The 17,681-nt window shown below is 39.0% G+C and overlaps 1 protein-coding gene across 2 annotated transcripts; it reads right to left on the minus strand.

The window, feature by feature from the left end:
- Positions 1 to 482: 482 nt before the first annotated feature.
- ipo7 (importin 7) lies at positions 483 to 16,471 on the minus strand. 2 transcript variants are annotated; one of them, XM_042411662.1, is made up of 25 exons: positions 16,263 to 16,470; positions 13,090 to 13,171; positions 10,552 to 10,705; positions 10,253 to 10,411; positions 9,992 to 10,148; positions 9,633 to 9,722; positions 9,424 to 9,518; positions 9,247 to 9,331; positions 8,995 to 9,129; positions 8,517 to 8,616; positions 8,353 to 8,429; positions 8,080 to 8,196; positions 7,734 to 7,823; positions 7,404 to 7,569; positions 7,124 to 7,284; positions 6,190 to 6,318; positions 5,233 to 5,299; positions 4,969 to 5,094; positions 4,638 to 4,735; positions 4,431 to 4,526; positions 4,055 to 4,275; positions 3,511 to 3,719; positions 3,180 to 3,386; positions 2,956 to 3,072; positions 483 to 2,097 (listed from the first exon to the last, which is right to left on the minus strand). In XM_042411662.1, exons 1-25 carry the CDS (start codon positions 16,344 to 16,346, stop codon positions 2,000 to 2,002), a joined length of 3,120 nt encoding a protein of 1,039 aa, XP_042267596.1. In that variant the 5' UTR covers positions 16,347 to 16,470; the 3' UTR covers positions 483 to 1,999. The 2 variants fall into 2 exon arrangements, with proteins under 2 accessions (XP_042267596.1, XP_042267604.1); XM_042411670.1 differs by lacking the exon at positions 483 to 2,097 and adding an exon at positions 2,691 to 2,839 and having other exon boundaries at positions 16,263 to 16,471.
- Positions 16,472 to 17,681: the final 1,210 nt, after the last annotated feature.

Raw genomic sequence — 17,681 nt, forward strand, 5'->3', positions numbered from 1 at the left:
CAAGGTAAAACGTGAGTCTTCAGCTGACCTAAGGCAAGTATTGTGTACATGGCCAGACTAACCTCCCTTTCTCGATTTAATGTGTAGTTTTTTCCTATGATCAACGTTAATACCAACTGCCCACAGATCTGCTGGGTGGTAACCTGATGAAACAATTGGGAAACCACCTTCAGGCCCTTTATCATGCATGTTGATTTGTGCTTACATGTAGTGGTGTACATTCTCAAACAAATTTTCAATTAAATTAGCACAAACCAGGTGACAGTAAGTCTGGAGCTGTCAGGGCCCTAAGGCAGGTGTTGGTAATAGTATTGATTATGGGCGTAACCAAACCAGGGCTACAATTAACCATTATTTTCATTATCAATCTGTTGATTATTCTCTCAATTAATTGTTAAGACTATAAAATGTAAAAAAAAAGAAAAAAGTGAAATAATAGCATTCACAATTTCTCTGAGGCCACAGTGATGTCTTCAAATTACTTGTTTTGTCTAACAGTCATTTATGAAAAGGAAAAAACAGCAAATCTTCACGTGAGAAGCTGGAAACATCAAATACTTGGCATTTTCTTCTTGAAAAGTAACAACTATATACCATTATCAAAACAGACGATTCATTTTCTGACGATCAACTAATTGATTAATCGTCGCAGCTCTAAACCAAATTGCCATTTACTGCAGTGTAGTTGTATTGTTTGTGGTGTCAAGTACCAATTATGTGTTCTTGCTGGTTCTTGGACAACACTGGGTTTTTGTCTCAGACAAATTGAAAATGTTGTGGACAAAATAATCAGGGATTATAATGGGAATACAGATTTGTTTCAGAGATGCAGAGTTGGTGGGACAGAACTTTTAGCCAGGCAGCTGTGTACAAACAGCATTCAATAAAAATCAAAAACACCATCGCTGTCATTCTGTAATCATGGGAGAGTAACTCTGCAAGTGAAGCTTACATATTAACAAAATATTTCTAAATTCATACAATACATGAAAGGCAATGTGCCTACATAAGGAAACACTCGTGGTCATGGATTCCCTTAGCTTTTTTTTTTTTTTTTTTTTTTTAATATGTTGTTGTATATATAGATGGTTCATCCATACACCAACCAAAAGCTTGAGACCTTCACGAGAAGTCCAATTGTACATGCTTCAATGATGTATCCAATTGTACTTTCAGTGCTCACAAACACATGTCCTGTAGCCATACTGAACACCAAGAGCATTCTCTTTTTCCTGAAATCAATGTTTCCGAGTTGCCCACTGATCCGTTCTGTAACCAGATGCATGACAACCAGCCATTACAGAAGTCGCTTGCAAAGTAACAAAGTTACAGCTGTTTTCATTTTAAATAGTCTTCAATTTAAAAAAATTTGCAGTCTGATACAGAAGGCTAGGAGACCTGAACAATATGAAAGTGCTAGTCATTAATTTACAGAGATCAGGCATCACATAGTGCTATGAAGTATCCAATATGCTACATATGAATACAGCTGTTGACACCTTAACAAATGCCTCTGGTTGTTTTTCAAGGCTACTTGAAAAATCAATAACCTTGGCTTGTATGTACATAAACATGAGTGTTTATGCAGAAAATAACGTAGATATCACCACTACCAGAGGTATAATCTTATTACGGCCATTTGGCCACAACAGTGATAATGAAATATTAAGTCCCATTATCAATTTCTAACTGTTAATCCCCCAATTTTGTTTAAGTGGGAAAAAAAACAAAAGAGTTGCCGTCATGGTATCCCCTCCACACTGGACTCCAGAAGACAACGTTGTTCAGAGCTTCTTCTCTTGCATCGTGCTCAAGTTCTTGGTTTGTTTTCCCCAGCCATTGGTTGCTTTCCCACATCTTCTGGTGCTATTTCCCATTTGACAGATTGAAGAATGACTGAGAAGAACCAGTTCTGGAACCACTACTTAAGGGAACAACACAAGCTTTTTTTCACTTCACTACAATCAGTCACAGAGTAATAAAAAGTAGAACAGATGACTCAATTCATTCCTGGAGCAGTGCCTCCAAAGTTGAAAGTAGATGGCACCACTGGTGCTGTGAACTTGTACCCGCCGTGTTTCTCGATCATCTTGGATTCTGCAATTAGACAAACAGCACAGTACTTAAAACCACAGGAGAAAAATAATGTTCCCACACTGTGCTACGGCTTCCCCCTAAAAGCAGTCCATTTTAACTCAGTTAAGGGAACTCTTGAGACAAATTCAGTGTCGATATTTGAGGACTCAGCAGTCACGCTCAACAGACTAGGCATCTACAATATTTTCCAAACCTAGTCTTTTGAGACTGAAAAATGACACCTGTCAATCTAACTGTAAATGGAAATAGAGGGATGTGTGATTGAAACATTTCTTCACCCTTCACATGCCACTCTCTGTTGCTCTTTGGCGAGGTGCTGATGGCTTGCTAGGTGAGCGGCTGTTACAGCTTTCTTACCACAAAATTAAGATTAAGACAGTTTTTATTTTTGTTGACGAGTGAAAATATGTGATATTTAACATCCCAAATGACTGATGGTGGAATGATAGGAAACCCTGATGAAGCCAGACTGGTAAAAATGTGCAACCTTATCTTCTATAGTTTTGTAGCCTTAATGATATACACCTCAAAAAATTATGGGTGCACCTCTCCTTTCATTTTCTGATGATAAGATGTCAATAAATGGCACAACATTTTCAGGATTTTCAGCAGTTCGGTTTATTACAGACTGAGGTTTCCATGCTCACAGTATACTTGACCAACTAGCTGGCAATGAATAATATATATTTCATGTAATTTTATGTAAATTATGAATGGAAGACATCAGTGATAACATTCAGCACTGTAAAAAAAACAAAACACCTGTATAAATAACCCAAAACACAACATACTTGAGCATAAATAAAATCTAATTGTTGGACTGACTGCTGAAGCAGAATCGTCTTAGCTGATGCTCACCATGTGCCGCCCGTCTCTGGTCTGCAAGTGTGCCAATGTCCTGAAGCTGTTTGCCTTGTTCCTCGTCAAGGGCTTGTGTTAGTGCCCCGTACCATGCAGGGTCACGAGTCTGGATATCTGCATCAGAGTAAAGCGAGATGAGTCATCTACTTGCAGTTAAAGCATGAGTCATTTCATTTTAATTTGTTAAACACAACAGTCCTTCATGACTGTTGTTGTCTTACTCTGTAGTATGGCTTTGAAGATCTGATACTCGTCCACTAAGTTGTCCTCATCATCTACAGCTGTAGTGTAGCCCTCAAGTGCCGTCTCCTCAGCATCGTCCTCCTCCCAGTCTTCATCATCTCCGTCCTCTCCTGCCTGCTTCGCCAGCATCTCCAGATACTCCTGGCCCTCCTCATCAATGTCATCTTCATCACTGCCCAGCTCAGCTATATTCATTCAGAGAAATAGGGGAACATGTTTCAACATCACTGGATACTCGCTTCAACTCATCTTGCAGAGTACTATTTGGACATTGCAGCCTTGATGAAAATCAAAACACTTATGTCTTACCGTTGTCTTCCTCTTCTTCCCCGTCTTCATCGTCGTCCTCATCGTCATTCTCATGCTCTGCTCGACAGGCGTACGCCCTCTTGAGGCCATTAAACAGCAGGATGGCTGCTGGGAGAAGCTGGCCAGCCACCTGGTTGATGGCCTGGGGCCTGTGGTCGAGGTCAATGAGAGCACAAAGTCCGAGGATGCACATCTTCCTGTCGTGGAGGCTGTAATTAAATGAATAAAAACAAAACAAAGATTGTTAGATTTCTGATGATACCAATGCTAAATAACTGACGATAGCTAGAGGAAGATGAATAAACAAATAGTTGATTAAACTCTTTTGGGTTTGTTTGGCTGCTGGTCAGACTAAGAAGCAATTTGGAGGTGTCACTTTGGGCTCTAGTAACTTGTGATCAACATGTTTCATTATTTGTGACATTTTATAGGCCAAGTGTGATATTTAATATGACTGGAGGTTTTCAAATTAAACACATTTGTGACATTAAAAAGAATCAAAGTATATTGTGGTGTTAATTTGCAACGTTAAAAGGGGTCTTACCCGAGGAAGCAATCGACATCTTTGAGCCACTGGGTAATGAAGTGGTTTGTGATTGGCTCGGTGTTGTTGGGAAAGCGCAGATTCTCCAGAGTGTTGAGGAGAAGAGGGGGGCTGTAGTAAAGTGCAGCGATGGCCACCTGCAGGCACATGGTCCTCAGCTCGCTGGTCTTTACCTCCCGTGTCAAACGCTCCAGTGCAGCAGCCACAAACAAGGGCACAACCTGCAACAACAATACCAGTATTCAAGATTTTTTTTTTTATTTCAGTAGCCAATACAGGTCTGTAGATAAGCTTCTTGTAGCTGTGTGTCTATAGTTATACGTCTTGAGCTCACCAGTTTGAGATGTAAATGTGATTCTCTCTGTTAGATACTGACCTGGTCAATGCCGCGGCCTTTGCACTGCAGAATGATCACCTCCAGCAGCTTGGCTGCGTGGCACTCTGGGTCCTCCCCTGGATCACCTGTCAGGACCTATGTGAAGTGACACACCAAGGTAAAGCTTCTCATAAACACTGATCACCATATAATTGAGCTCATATACAGACAGTTTTACATCATGTATTATCGACTGCATCATTTTACCTTTTTGCACATGCTATAGATAATTTCCAGGTATTTGGTGTCAGATAGGAGGGTGTCTGTGTCAACTGTTACATAGTTGTGAAGGAGAGGCATCATATCTGAAACAGAAACATTTATTATTCACACAGCTGACCTTTCAAGCAAAACCTTGGTTCCAGTGTCCTTGTTTCTTCTTTTAGTTTAAATGTGTATGTCTTATGGTGCTGATTTAGATCATATGTCATTATCAGCACTGATTCTAATCCATGCATTAATTTAGTTAAATCACTGTAAGAAATCTTTTTAGCATCCTAATATGAATGCAAGTACTTCCTCTTAGTCAAACAAGTACCTGTGAAGTAGTCAAATCCATCCTGCTGGAAGACTTCATACACCAGTGGAAGAAGCTGCCACATCTGTGGCGACACCTGCTGGCAAGTGAGGCTGTGAGCCAAAGACAGGATCTCCTCATAAAACTCTGAGAGAGGAAGGGGAAAAAAAATATAAATGGGTGAGTCACTGGAGGTAAATGGACTGTTTATCATCAATACTTAATCTCTTTCTCATCAACATGTAGGTGGAATGTGGCTGCACAGGAATAACTGGTCCAGCTTACCCAGTACATGTTGTTGCAGCACAGTGCCAATCACCTGCAGGCAGATGCCCTCCAGCTGCTGGGTGATCTGAAACAGCACGATGATTATAGAGGCAATTATGGTACAATCAATATAATCAAGTGAGTGAGAAGATAAGGCTGTCATAATCAAGGCTGAGTACACTTTCATCTTAACAGACAGTATGGGTATATCATCATATAGAAGGTTCTTAATTCAATATTTGTGGTAAGTAGGACAATTTTTCAGACAGATCTGGCAAAACTCAAATGTTTCAAAACATATTTACAACAAATTTTTCAAATATTATACCTTCATAAAACTGAATGTTTCATAAAAAAGGAAGATGCATAAAAGGCATAACTTTGGGATCCAATTTTTAAAAATTCTGAGTTACTTATCCATCCTTGCTGCATTGAAAACAAACAGTGTAAGTATGGGGTCAAACTATAAATTCAGTGAATAAGTAAATTATTCTGAGGTAGACTTTGTTTTGTATTTGTTTTGTTTTGTGTCCTACAATGTATCTGAAACAGTAAAATTTCCTTGTATTCTTTCCCGACTGGCCAAATAAAAATAATAGCAATTCTTTGCAGCAAAGTGACGTACTTCCACCATAGCTGAAAATTGCTGAACTGTTACGCAACCAAAAGTCCTCCCTCTAAAGCAATGCTTGGTCACATCTGATGGCTTCTTGGCTTTGAGCACCAGCGGTCCTATGTTTCGGCAGACACGGTGGCAGCGCGCCCCGGCACTATTTCTAGCGTCTGCCTCAGCCTCTGAATCATTTTGAACATGGTGAGAACAGAGCGTGTTCCCAGGAGTTAGTGGGTGGCTGAAATGTGTTGGCAGGAACGTTAAAGCAGACCAGAGCTGCTTCTGCAGAGGAAGTGGCACTGAGATGAGTGATCAGCCGGTGTGTATGTGTGTGTAGCACACTTAGTGGCTATGCTGCTAACCTCTTTGTGGTCCTCCACCACACTTAGCAATGTGTCAATGGTGTTGAGGATGCCCATAGCCGTCACAGCCTTGTCATCTCCTCCCTCCTCATCAGGCCCCGTCTGAATCACCTGGTTGAACGTCATAGCCTGTCAAAGAGCAAACACAGAGATTGTTATGATTGCGTCCCCCTCAGTGGCATCCTGCAGAAGAAAAATTAATATACAGGATTTTACAGAGTTCTGTAGGCTAAAGACAAAAGAATCAAATGGCTTCATGCAATTTAGCAAAACAATTCTAAAACCTGGTACCTTAATTTGGACATGAAGTTGCCATTTTTGGTAAGGCACACTACATTTGTGAGTAAAAATCAGACCTTGGTTTCTTTTTGGACTATTCAGCGAGTGCCTGTTCTCTATACTGTCCATAATCTGACTGAAGTCTGGCTGTCGTGTAAATGGTACAAATCATTTTCAAAAACAATAACCTTTAAATATTTATTTGTTTCCCTCTTGATATCACAGCTCTGCCTGTTCATAGCAGCCATGGAGGGTTCATTTGATCACTCAGTGGTTGTGAAGTACAGATGCACTGATACTGATATCGGATATCAGTACGATACAGACTCAAATAGCTGGATCTGGTATCAGATACCATTATTTTAATAGATAACAATTCAGTAAATTTAAATCTGTATTATTTGTTAGATTTTGTTTTACAAAGTTAGGAAAGCAATGTTTAAGTCAAGCCTGATGTTGCCTTACACATAAAAGAATGATCTCAGTCTCAGTCTTATTAATTAAACACTGGTATCGGATGGGTACTCGATAGATTCCCATAGCCTTATCATATTGGAATTGAAAAAGTCGGATCTGTGCATCCCTATTGTGAAGCGGATGGAATCACATGAAATGACGACATAAACACATTATACTCTGTACTGACTGCACTTACCAAGTGCTGCGTCATCTCCACTGCAATTGGAGTGACCTCCTCACTGTATTCACAGATCATCTTCTGTATGACATTGGTGAGATCATCATTCTCCGTCTCTCTGACAATGTGCAGGAGTGCCTGCATCACTGGCCGGATGTGGGGGGTGATGTATTCTTTGGCTAAAGAATATAATACAGAATTTCAGTTAGACACTTAACAACTGAATTACATGTTTTAAAAAAGAAAAATCATTGTATGAAGTTCAGTTAGCAAACCATGAGCTGCATTACTTGCTCACCTTTCTCCTGGTTGCTGATGAGAACCTGCAGGGCAATAGCAGCCTCCACCTTAACGGGCATCTCATTGTCATTGATTAGACAAAGGCGGGTCAGCTCCAGAGCTGTCTGCAGGTTCTGGTCACTTTTGAACTTCACCTCGCAGAAGTAATGCAGCACCCAGCAGGCCTGTGTGGAAACGGAGAGGTTGAGAAACTGTCAGAACAAATTAAAGTACCTAACGAAAAGTGAAGTACCATTACTGTGACAGTATAAGAAGCTAATGTTAATCACATCATTCAGTTCTGTTAAACACATGAGTCTCATGTGTGCGTGTTCACATTATTACTTACCCTGGCTCTCATGTAGCCCAGTTCATTGCGGAACAGGGGGAAGACGTGATTCTGCAGCATGAACTCCATCTGGTCCTTATAAATTTTTTTCTGGGTAGAGAGAGGAATGAAGTTGTAAAGTTACACAAGGCGGCACAATTTCCAATACATATCCACTTAAAGATAAGTGAAATCTATTATGTATTTTGAAGAGGAAGTTCAGACAGAATTTGGGGAAATTGGTTAGTGTCAATGTTCAACACATGTTTTGCTCAGCGAGTATTAAAATCACGTCTTCTAAATGAGTGTAGAAAAGTGGAATTGTGCAGAAGATTCTGTGCAAATAAACTGGTTGAGAGCCGTTTACCTTCAGAAGGATCTCAGCCAAAGACCCTATCATGTGGAGGGCACCATCCTTTTTCCTGGGGTCAGAGGCTGGATCAGTGAGAATCTGGTAGCAGAAGCCCATACTCTTTTGCAGCACCTAAACAGAGCAAAAAACAATAAACAAAAAAGACATTGCATTGCACTGTCTAAAACTTGAGGCTTTTTTAAATGTAAAGCTTGTGGGCAGAACTAACAAACATCGATGTCAAGTCAAACTTGGAAAGAAGTGAACAATAAAAGCATTTTAACTGACCTCTTTCCTCTTGTTGCAGGCAGTGAAGAGGAGTGTCTGGGCTGCTGTTGTGGGAGAGATAAAGTCCTCAAATACATCTGAGGAACAGAGATTGGATGAATGGTTAGTCATAGCTGATGCGCAGGATTCCTTTTGGATTTAAGTCACAAACTTTCAGTGCCTACCAAACTTCATGCGAATGTACTCATATGGGTCCTCCTGCCACAGTTCCTCATCACTGTCTGTGTAACACATGAGGGGGAAAACCACATCCTGAATGATTCCCTGAGAAAACAAAAACAATAAGTCAGAATCACGACATGGCAAGAACATGGTGGTTGTTTAGCACTTGACTTTTACTTGTAAAGTGAAAGTTCAGGATGTACTAAACTTCTGCTTCTGACTGTTAAACCCAAGAAGGTTTTGAAACTACGCAGACTACTTATTTAATGGTCAAACAGCATTCTCTGTGTAGTTATAGTATAACTGATTTTCATATAAATTATTGCTTATTTCATCTATTGGTTGAACCAATACCAGTTAGAAATGCTTTAGCTTCATATTTCTACCAGTGTGGTACCACAATGTTGTTACTGCACAGTTAACATCCAAAACATGCCAAGTATTGTGTGTACTGAGTATTCAAAAACACTGTATTCATACCTGGATGTGTGGTTTGAGGTTTTTCCACGTCAGAGCATGTGCTATGCCTTGGTTGATGTAGTTGAGCGTCTGTTGGAGTACTCTGGGAGCCACGTATTGCTTTTCCTTGTACTGATATAAGACTTTCAGCAGCACCTAGTAGACACATGAACAAGAAAAGATCCTTGAATTTGCAATCTAAAGACACAGAGCCCAGTCTGACTGGAGAGCTGCTGCTGCTGCTGCTTACATTACGCCTCCTAAATTTCTTACCTGCTGTGCAGGAACTGCATATTCCTTGAGGAAAAGGTCAGCAAACTCTGCATACTCTTTGGTTGTGTTGCCTGGACTTCCATATCTGCAAAGAGGATTTAATTCAGTGATTAATATTGTTAACATGTTTGGACAACAGTTAGATAACTGTTAGGTAAACAGTTATTATATCTTTACCTCTCAAACAGCCTGGCCAAAATGTGAAGGGCCCACTTCTTACACTTCCACCACGGCAGCTCAGGCCGCTCATCTTCATCTATCTGCATCGTCTCCTGTACAAACAACACGGACACAGTGAGCTTGTGAAGAGCTCAAATGTGCACATATGAGGAAACAAAACAATGTGTGAGCAGTGATTTGCAATATGTATTCTACTGTGTCCTCACCGGAGGAACGTCCCTATCCACTACTGTCTTGAGGATCTCCATCCATTCTGTCAGGTTCTGTCTGTTGATGAGCTCCAGGGGGAGGTTATACTGTAGAGACGAGAGAGAAAGTCAGTTTAAATAAAAAAATCTCACTGTAATTCAACTAGACATTTGGATGTGTTCATGTCAAAAAAGGACATTATACGATGGAGCATTAAGTATTCATTTGCTGAAGCTTAAACTAATGTGATTTAATACGAGTTGAGCACACCTCTAAGAGAACAGTGTTGTGGATTTGAAAATATGATGGACTGTACATGAAAAAAAAGAACTTTAGAAGAACATAAGGCTGAAGATGTTAGGTGTAGTGATAATACCTGGAAAAGGGCATAGAGGATTTTGAAGATCTGTTTCTGTATCAGGACAGAATCACTGGAGTGGTCAGGGAGCAGCTGGATGAAGCGTTCTTTCAGCATGGGCATGAAGATGTGCATGGCCGCCACCAGGGGCTGACGCTCTTCTGGTTTCTTGTATCTGTTTCACAAAACATATTACATTAGCACCACACAAGCACATTGCTAACCTCCGTCATATGGTATAGTAAAAAATATACATACATATTGAAAATTTTGACTTACTCATAGTTTTTGACCAGCTGGTAAAGGCAGAGCAAGATGCCCAGCCATCCTGCACTGTTGTCTGACTGCAGGTAGAAGCCAATCTTGTCCACGATGGTCGTCCACTTGCCTGGGTAGTCATGCTTGATCATGTGGTGGATGCATGTTGTCAACTGGACCCTGACAAATTCCAAAGGACAGTTTTAGATTAGGTTAGCTCAAGTGACCAAAAAAAAAGAAGTAAAAAAAGAGTGACAGAGAATAAGGATGACAACTTGATTTCCCTGTGGCTCTCATCAGCCAGCAGGGAGTGTAGTTACCTGATGCGCTCAGGAGAGTGGATGATGGCCTCCACTATGTTGTCTCGAATACACTGCCTGTCTTCCTCAGGGATGTTATTGACAGGCGTCTCTGTGCCTGAACCGTCTCCATCACTCCAGTGCTGGGTTATCATGTTCTTAAGGTAAATCACACCTAGACAGAGGGGGGGAAAAAAAAAAAAAAAAGGTCAGCCCACAGAGTGACATTTCAGAATACAGACAGACATAGTATGAGTACCGATATGTTTAGTCAAATAGCTTTTTAATGAAACCATCAAGCTGTAAGTGGAAATACAAATCTGAGTTTCAGTTGTTTTGTTTGAAACATACCAAAACCTGTACATTTCATGTTGAGATGTTTGACTTTTGCCTATTCTGAAACATGACACACATTTGTGAATATTATTTTATTACAGTATAAATTATACTTATATTAAGTTTTATGAATGAAAATACTTCCTCAAAAAACCTGATACTTTGCTGCACATTATAAACATTCAGCTGATTCTAGTTTTCCTTCAAGCTGCTATATCATATGTAACAAACTATCTGAATGCTTTTAAAATTCAGCTTGTGTACCACCTGAACTAACTCTCCCAAATGTGCACCCACATCATTATGACCGTGTACAACGCAGCAGTATGTGTTCTGAACCCCCTAAAACCTAAGACACAGAAATAAATCCCTCGATCTGTAGTTCAATAGTTTTGAATGTGGCACGAGGGTGTTAGCTGGGTTGACGTCCACAGTGTGGGGCCCCCTGTCTGAGGTATCCGAGGGAGTGGAGGAGTGAGGGCTGGGAGGCTGACATCAGACTGCTGACACAAATGTCTACACCGCTGGCGAGGCAATCATAATCCAGCCTATCAATGCTGACAGAGCATTAACCTCCCCCCGGTTCCCTCCGCCTATGACCACGAAACTACACTATCGCCCAACCCTGCATCGCCACTACTAAAACTCTCTCATAAATTAGATTAAAGGACAAGAGAAAAGTCACTTCTTGCAAATGTCTAGCTGAATAAAATTATTGCAAGTTTGATAAATGAATGAAAATGACAAATTACAAGAACATGAAATAGGTATACAAATATAGTAAAATACCCATTTTAAGTATGACAATTGATGTTGTAAATGTTAAACTCAGCTAGTCCTATTAGCCATCTTCTAACTAAAGCCACAGCCTCACAATGTCATTGTGTGACTGTAACAGCTCTGGTTCAAAAGTAGAAAGATGTTAAAACAGTGGGGACTGAGGCTGTTGTGGTTTAATCATTTAATATGACCTTAGTGTGTGTCAGTGTTGGCACACATTTTTCCAAACAAACATAAAAACCAAATACTTTAAAAGGGTCAGTTCAACCTGCTCACATAAATTCTCACTAAACCCAAGTGGTATTGAACCATGAATAGAAATAAAAAAATAAATTAAAAAAAACTTGGACCTGCATTCAACACATGCTGCCTAGAACTAGTCTGTTATAAAACAATTACTATTATTCAGTTGGTTGCAATCTGCAACCTCACTGCTAGACACCACTGAATCCTACACACTGGTCCTTTAACTGTCACATTTTTCCTGCAGCTGGAAAAGTGATTTATTGCACTACAGCACAGCACTGTGAGATATAAGGTCTCAATTTGCTAGTATGGCTATGAGTACTTGAAGTGGACACAAAAATACAGATACTACTGTATCTGGTGCTCTTTCTGCAACAAATTGGTCAAGATTTTAAACTTTGAACACTGTTTTTTTTTCACTCTATGAACACCTTCCTCATAGAGCAGCATTTGACTAAAGCAAAACAAGCTATATTTAACCAACTCCACGTGTCCACTGCACTTCAGCGTGGCACTTTAGCCTTACAAAAACAAGTGTGAATCATGTATCATCTCTAAGTTAATTTTTTTAAAAACCATTATATAAGTGACCTGTTAAACTTTCTCTGGGTGGAGGATATCTAGTCCATTTCTCATCTAATACAATCTGACAAAATTGGAGTCAGATGCAGGATAAAGTGGCAAGTCACACACTACCAGGGTGTTTCAGTAACCATATGTGGATCAAGTGGACACAAGGGGGAAAAAAAAGAATAGACTTTGTGTCATAACTCCAATTTAAAATAAAACTAGTGATTAGGACTCAAAACAGAAACACTGAAAACAGTTGAAAAATGAAAATACATAAATACTGTCAAAAAACTACAACTGTGGAAGTTGTTTAGGATTCAATGTCAGTCTTGATCTCAGAGAAACCATCCTAGCATGTAAAGTTCTCATTCATATTGAGCAAAATGCTTTATCACATCAATTTTACTATAATTCAATGTTTACTAGAGCACAGCTAACAGTTTGTGTTGAATTTCAACCTCAGCTTGTAGGTTTCTCTCTCACACTATTGAGATTATATCAAAAAGTGCTTTGGCTGGAGAATATATAGACAATTTAATATGCACTTGTAGATGTGAATTTACATTTCATCAGGTTTTATAATCTTATCAAATGCAGAATTGTTTTTACAAGTCAGTCTAGACTCACCTGCTTGTCTGACAGGCAAATCCAGCTGATCAGACATGGTGACTTGCAGCAGAGTAGACACAAAGTTTACCTGGGTGTGACCCTGTGAATCAGAATCAAAAAACGGCTGAGTTTAAACCTGTTATAAACAATGAAACAACATTTTCAACATACAGATTCTCCTCAAGTCTTATTTCATACTATTTTGTGTAAAGCACAATTCTGGTTGTCAATATTTGTATTGTAGGGAAATATTCTTGGTTCTAAAACTAAACTACCGGGTTGCTACCTTGAAATTGAACTTGTGAAATCACATTTTTGACATAGCAAGTTGAGATTACATCATGTTTAGTTTGTTTGACAAAACAGGAATTGCATTGTTGTTACCATTTCAAAAAAGAAAAAAAAGAAAAATGTGCTTTAATTTGTTTTTGACATCATGTTTTACCAAAAAAAAAAAAAAAAAAAAAAAAAGGAAAATTCCCTGGACTACATCATGTTTTAAAACAGCAATGTATAACTACTAAACTGAGCTACAGGAAAATGTCCATTTCAGTGGGTCATTCTTCAAATGATCTATTCTCAGTGAAAACAAAACCCAAAATTGATGGCAGCCACACTAGCAAACATGAATCAATGTGATCATAATTGCATTGAAACGCTCTGAATTTTCTGATGCCAGTGCTGCATTAGGTTGCTCCATTGTCACTTCACCATTTGCATCTGGATGGTCAGCCACTGGTAAATTTGTCCTGTATTAACAAAAGGCTGATTCCAGAGGTCATAATGGCATGTAAAGTCCAAATACAAACAGTATTTATATCCTCCTTACTGTGTGCTTCAGCCACCCTGCTGATCTAATATATCAACAATTCTTTAAAGGTCATGTTATGTATTCAAGCATTTTGTCAAGCCTTATTCAATCTTTATCTGGCCATCGTCCATAAACAGAGTAACAGTTTATGACTAAGCAAAGCACTGTATTTAGAAACTATGCACTCCAACAGATTTACTCCATCCTCCTCCAGAAGACATTGCTTTTTATTCTGTATACAACTTGAATAACACCAGCCAGCTGTGTGCGAGCACAATCCCAGCTACGCCATTCAAGTAAACCGTCACTATCAGTGCTTATGTGGGTGTAAAAACAAAAAAAAAAACAAAAAAAAAAATTAAAAAACCTCAAACCTCTTGCACTGCCAAAAATAAGCATGGAAGAAAGCTCACTTGACTGGGCGTAACACACAACATGTATGTGCTATGACTGAATCATCAGCAGCACTAAAAAGTGAAAACATACAATATCCATTTCAGTTTATCTGCCACTGACTCACTGATGTAGACGAAGTGTGGTGCTTCATCATGGCATTGTGATTTAGCACAAATTTAACTGAAGGCCTCAACCCTGTGTGCATTTAAACTCCATGACCAGTACAAGGGATAAAGCCTGAGTCATTCAACTTCACACACCTCCAGAGAGAAAGCAGAACCTTTATTACTGCACATGTTTTGCACAATTTTTATAATCCACATGTCAGGTCATGTATATAACCTGAGTATTATAATGTTCATAATTTATATAGATTGAATTCATTTTACTTAACTTCTTATTTTGTTTGCATTCAGTACTATTAGGTCTTATCCATTTCCTGCACTGTTGTAATTAGGGCTGGGCAATATATCAATATTATATCGATATCGTGATATGAGACTAGATATCATCTTAGATTTTGGACATCATAATACTGGCATAAGTGTTGTCTTTTCCTGGTTTTAAAAGGCTGCATTACAGTAAAGTGATGTCATTTTCTGAACTTACCAGACTGTTCTAGCTGTTTTATAATTTGCCTTTACCCACTTACTCATTATATCCTCATTACTGATAATTATTTATCAAAAATCACATTGTATAAATATTATATCGATAGAAATATTTGGTGAAAAATATTGTTATATCTGATTTTGTCCATATCGCCCTTGCTGTAATATGCTAATTTCCCCCTGGGGATCAATAAAGTCTCATCTTCAAAAGGTCCAATATGGTTTTTCCACCATAAACGTTTTACGAATATTAACATGGGCTATATAATAAAAAATATAACATATTATTTACACATGACGGTTGTCTGTAGACTTGAGCAGGTGGGGTTTAAATGGATTTTTGTTGAACCCATTGAATACTTTATAATAATAATAATAATAACAATAATAATAACAGCAACAACAAAAAACTGCCATAAGCTAACTGATGTCACAACTGTGATAGTATTACAAAATCTCATCTTAATATCATGCCAACACTGTCTGATCAAGTTTTAATTGACGAACTGACAATTTGGCAACTTTATCCATTGCTAGGCAAAAAGAAAACATTGTTAACTCCCCAACTAGGTTTTGGGTTTAGCTCCGTCATTAAATGTAAGAAGTCAAACAGAGAAAACAGCAGCTTGAAACTACAAAATCCGGCTACTGCCTGAACCAAGACAGTGCTGCTAACTTAGTGTGACGTTAGCTCACATAACACTCAAATCCTATTTTATTACATTTAGTAGCTAAAGTCACCGATCGAAAAATCAAGCGTGGAGAAAGTAAACAGCAGCTTAAGAGTTGGCTGGTGTAAATCTTATTACACTGTTAAAGAATGTCATCACTTCAGGGCTTGTCACAGTGACACGTGAGCAGGAGCTATGGTAGCTCCTCCAACAACTAACCGTTAGCTGCCGTTAGCCGAACAGCTAGAAGTCCGCTACCCTACTGTTAAATACCCTAACTAGCACATGTCCCGCATTCACCCCGCGTCACTTGTTGTTTTAATACGCCAGACATATTATTCTGATGCCGTGTCAAGAGCTAACAATTTTCTCTTCATCAGGGCAAGAATTAGCTTCCTTTAGCATTAGCGGCACAGCTGGCTCAACACCGAGCTAGCGTTGACGTTGGGACTCCGCCACACGAGTTTGTCATCGAAATAAAAAATGCTTTCAGCCTGATGGCCGTCTACTAGTGATACAGGCGAGACAGTGAGAGGCTGTTAAAGAGTCGAGCAGCGGGATTTAGCAGTTCATCTGTCATGGTAAGTATCGGAGCCCAGTCTGCGTGATCGCACCATCTTGGTGTTGTGAACGGCCGAGGCCCGATCTCGACACCGCGCCACAACTGCCATCACCATTAACGGCTAATCTGAACTTTTTTACCTCGTTCAGCTGTCTTTCCGCGGCCTCTCGCAGATTGGGGTCCATTGTACCCCGAAGGGCATCGATCAAAGCGTCTGGATCCATTACGAAAACTCTGTTTACGGCTCGGATTTTAATATTTCAGGAGGTCTATCAGTTCCCAGTCACTGCGCACATGGACGCACGGCTCTCCGGTTACCCGGCGCGAAAGGAAGCAGTGAATGAAGTACCCGGATAGATCAGCGCCAAATTTGTGCAACACGAACATCCGGTCGCTACTGCACACTTGTGGGAGTTGTAGTTTCTGTAGTTTTCAGCCTAATTTTAATACTACCTCCTCATAATAATATATACAGTGGCTAAAATGGATAGAGAAAGTGACCCCGCTACTGGCTGCCTTCAAATATATATATTATCAGTGTTTGTGTGTGTTATGTTTGTAGAGGGTTATTAGTATTATGGCCACACTGACAGGAGAAAAATTCTGAGATTTCGAGCAAAAAGTTGTAATATTACAAGAATGAAGTCGTAATATTAGGCCTACGAGAAAAAAGTCGTAATATTACGAGAATAAAGTCGAAATATTGGGCCTACGAGAAAAAAGTTGTATCATCACAACAATAAAGTCGTAATATTAGACCTACGAGAAAAAAATCGTAATATCACGAGAATAAAGTCGTAATATTAGGACTACGAGAAAAATGTCATAATATGAAAAGAATAATGTCGTAATATTAGGCCAATGAGAAAAATGTCGTAATATGACAAGAATAATGTCGTAATATTAGGCATACAAGAAAAAAGTCATAATATCACAAGGATAAAGTCATAATTTTATGACAAAATTAAGAATTTGCAGCATCTTGTGAAATTATACATTAGTATTGGTTTCACAAATAACAAAATCTTTTGGCAAAACAGCACCAGATTATTATGAGTATTAGGACTTTGAAACAATTGTGCAAACGATTGTCTCTATTCCGAAGAAAGAACCACGTAAGATGAATGATTGTGATAATACTTGGAAATATGAATGTACGTGTCTATACTATAGACATAGATACTATATAAAGTATATACTATCTTGTATATCAAGGTATTATATATGTTGGTTAGTAAGAGATTGTAAGCAAAACCTCATGGTGGAAAATTAAATAAAAGATAATTATGTGTGTGTGTGTGTGTGTGTGTGTGTGTGTGTGTGTGTGTGTGTGTGTGTGTGTGTGTGTGTGTGTGTGTGTGTGTGTTTGTGTGTAACACTACTTGCATTTATTACTTATAGCATATATATACATATCCATAGCTACATCTACCAGAACCATTACTTACTGCACATATTTTACACAACTTTTCTGTTTCTACAACCCACAAGTCAGGTCATGTAGTCTAATAATTGTAATGTATATAAAGTTTATTATGTATATAGATTTAATTCCATTT

This window comes from Thunnus maccoyii, chromosome 1, assembly GCF_910596095.1.
Source record: "Thunnus maccoyii chromosome 1, fThuMac1.1, whole genome shotgun sequence".
Taxonomy (NCBI): Eukaryota; Metazoa; Chordata; class Actinopteri; order Scombriformes; family Scombridae; genus Thunnus; species Thunnus maccoyii.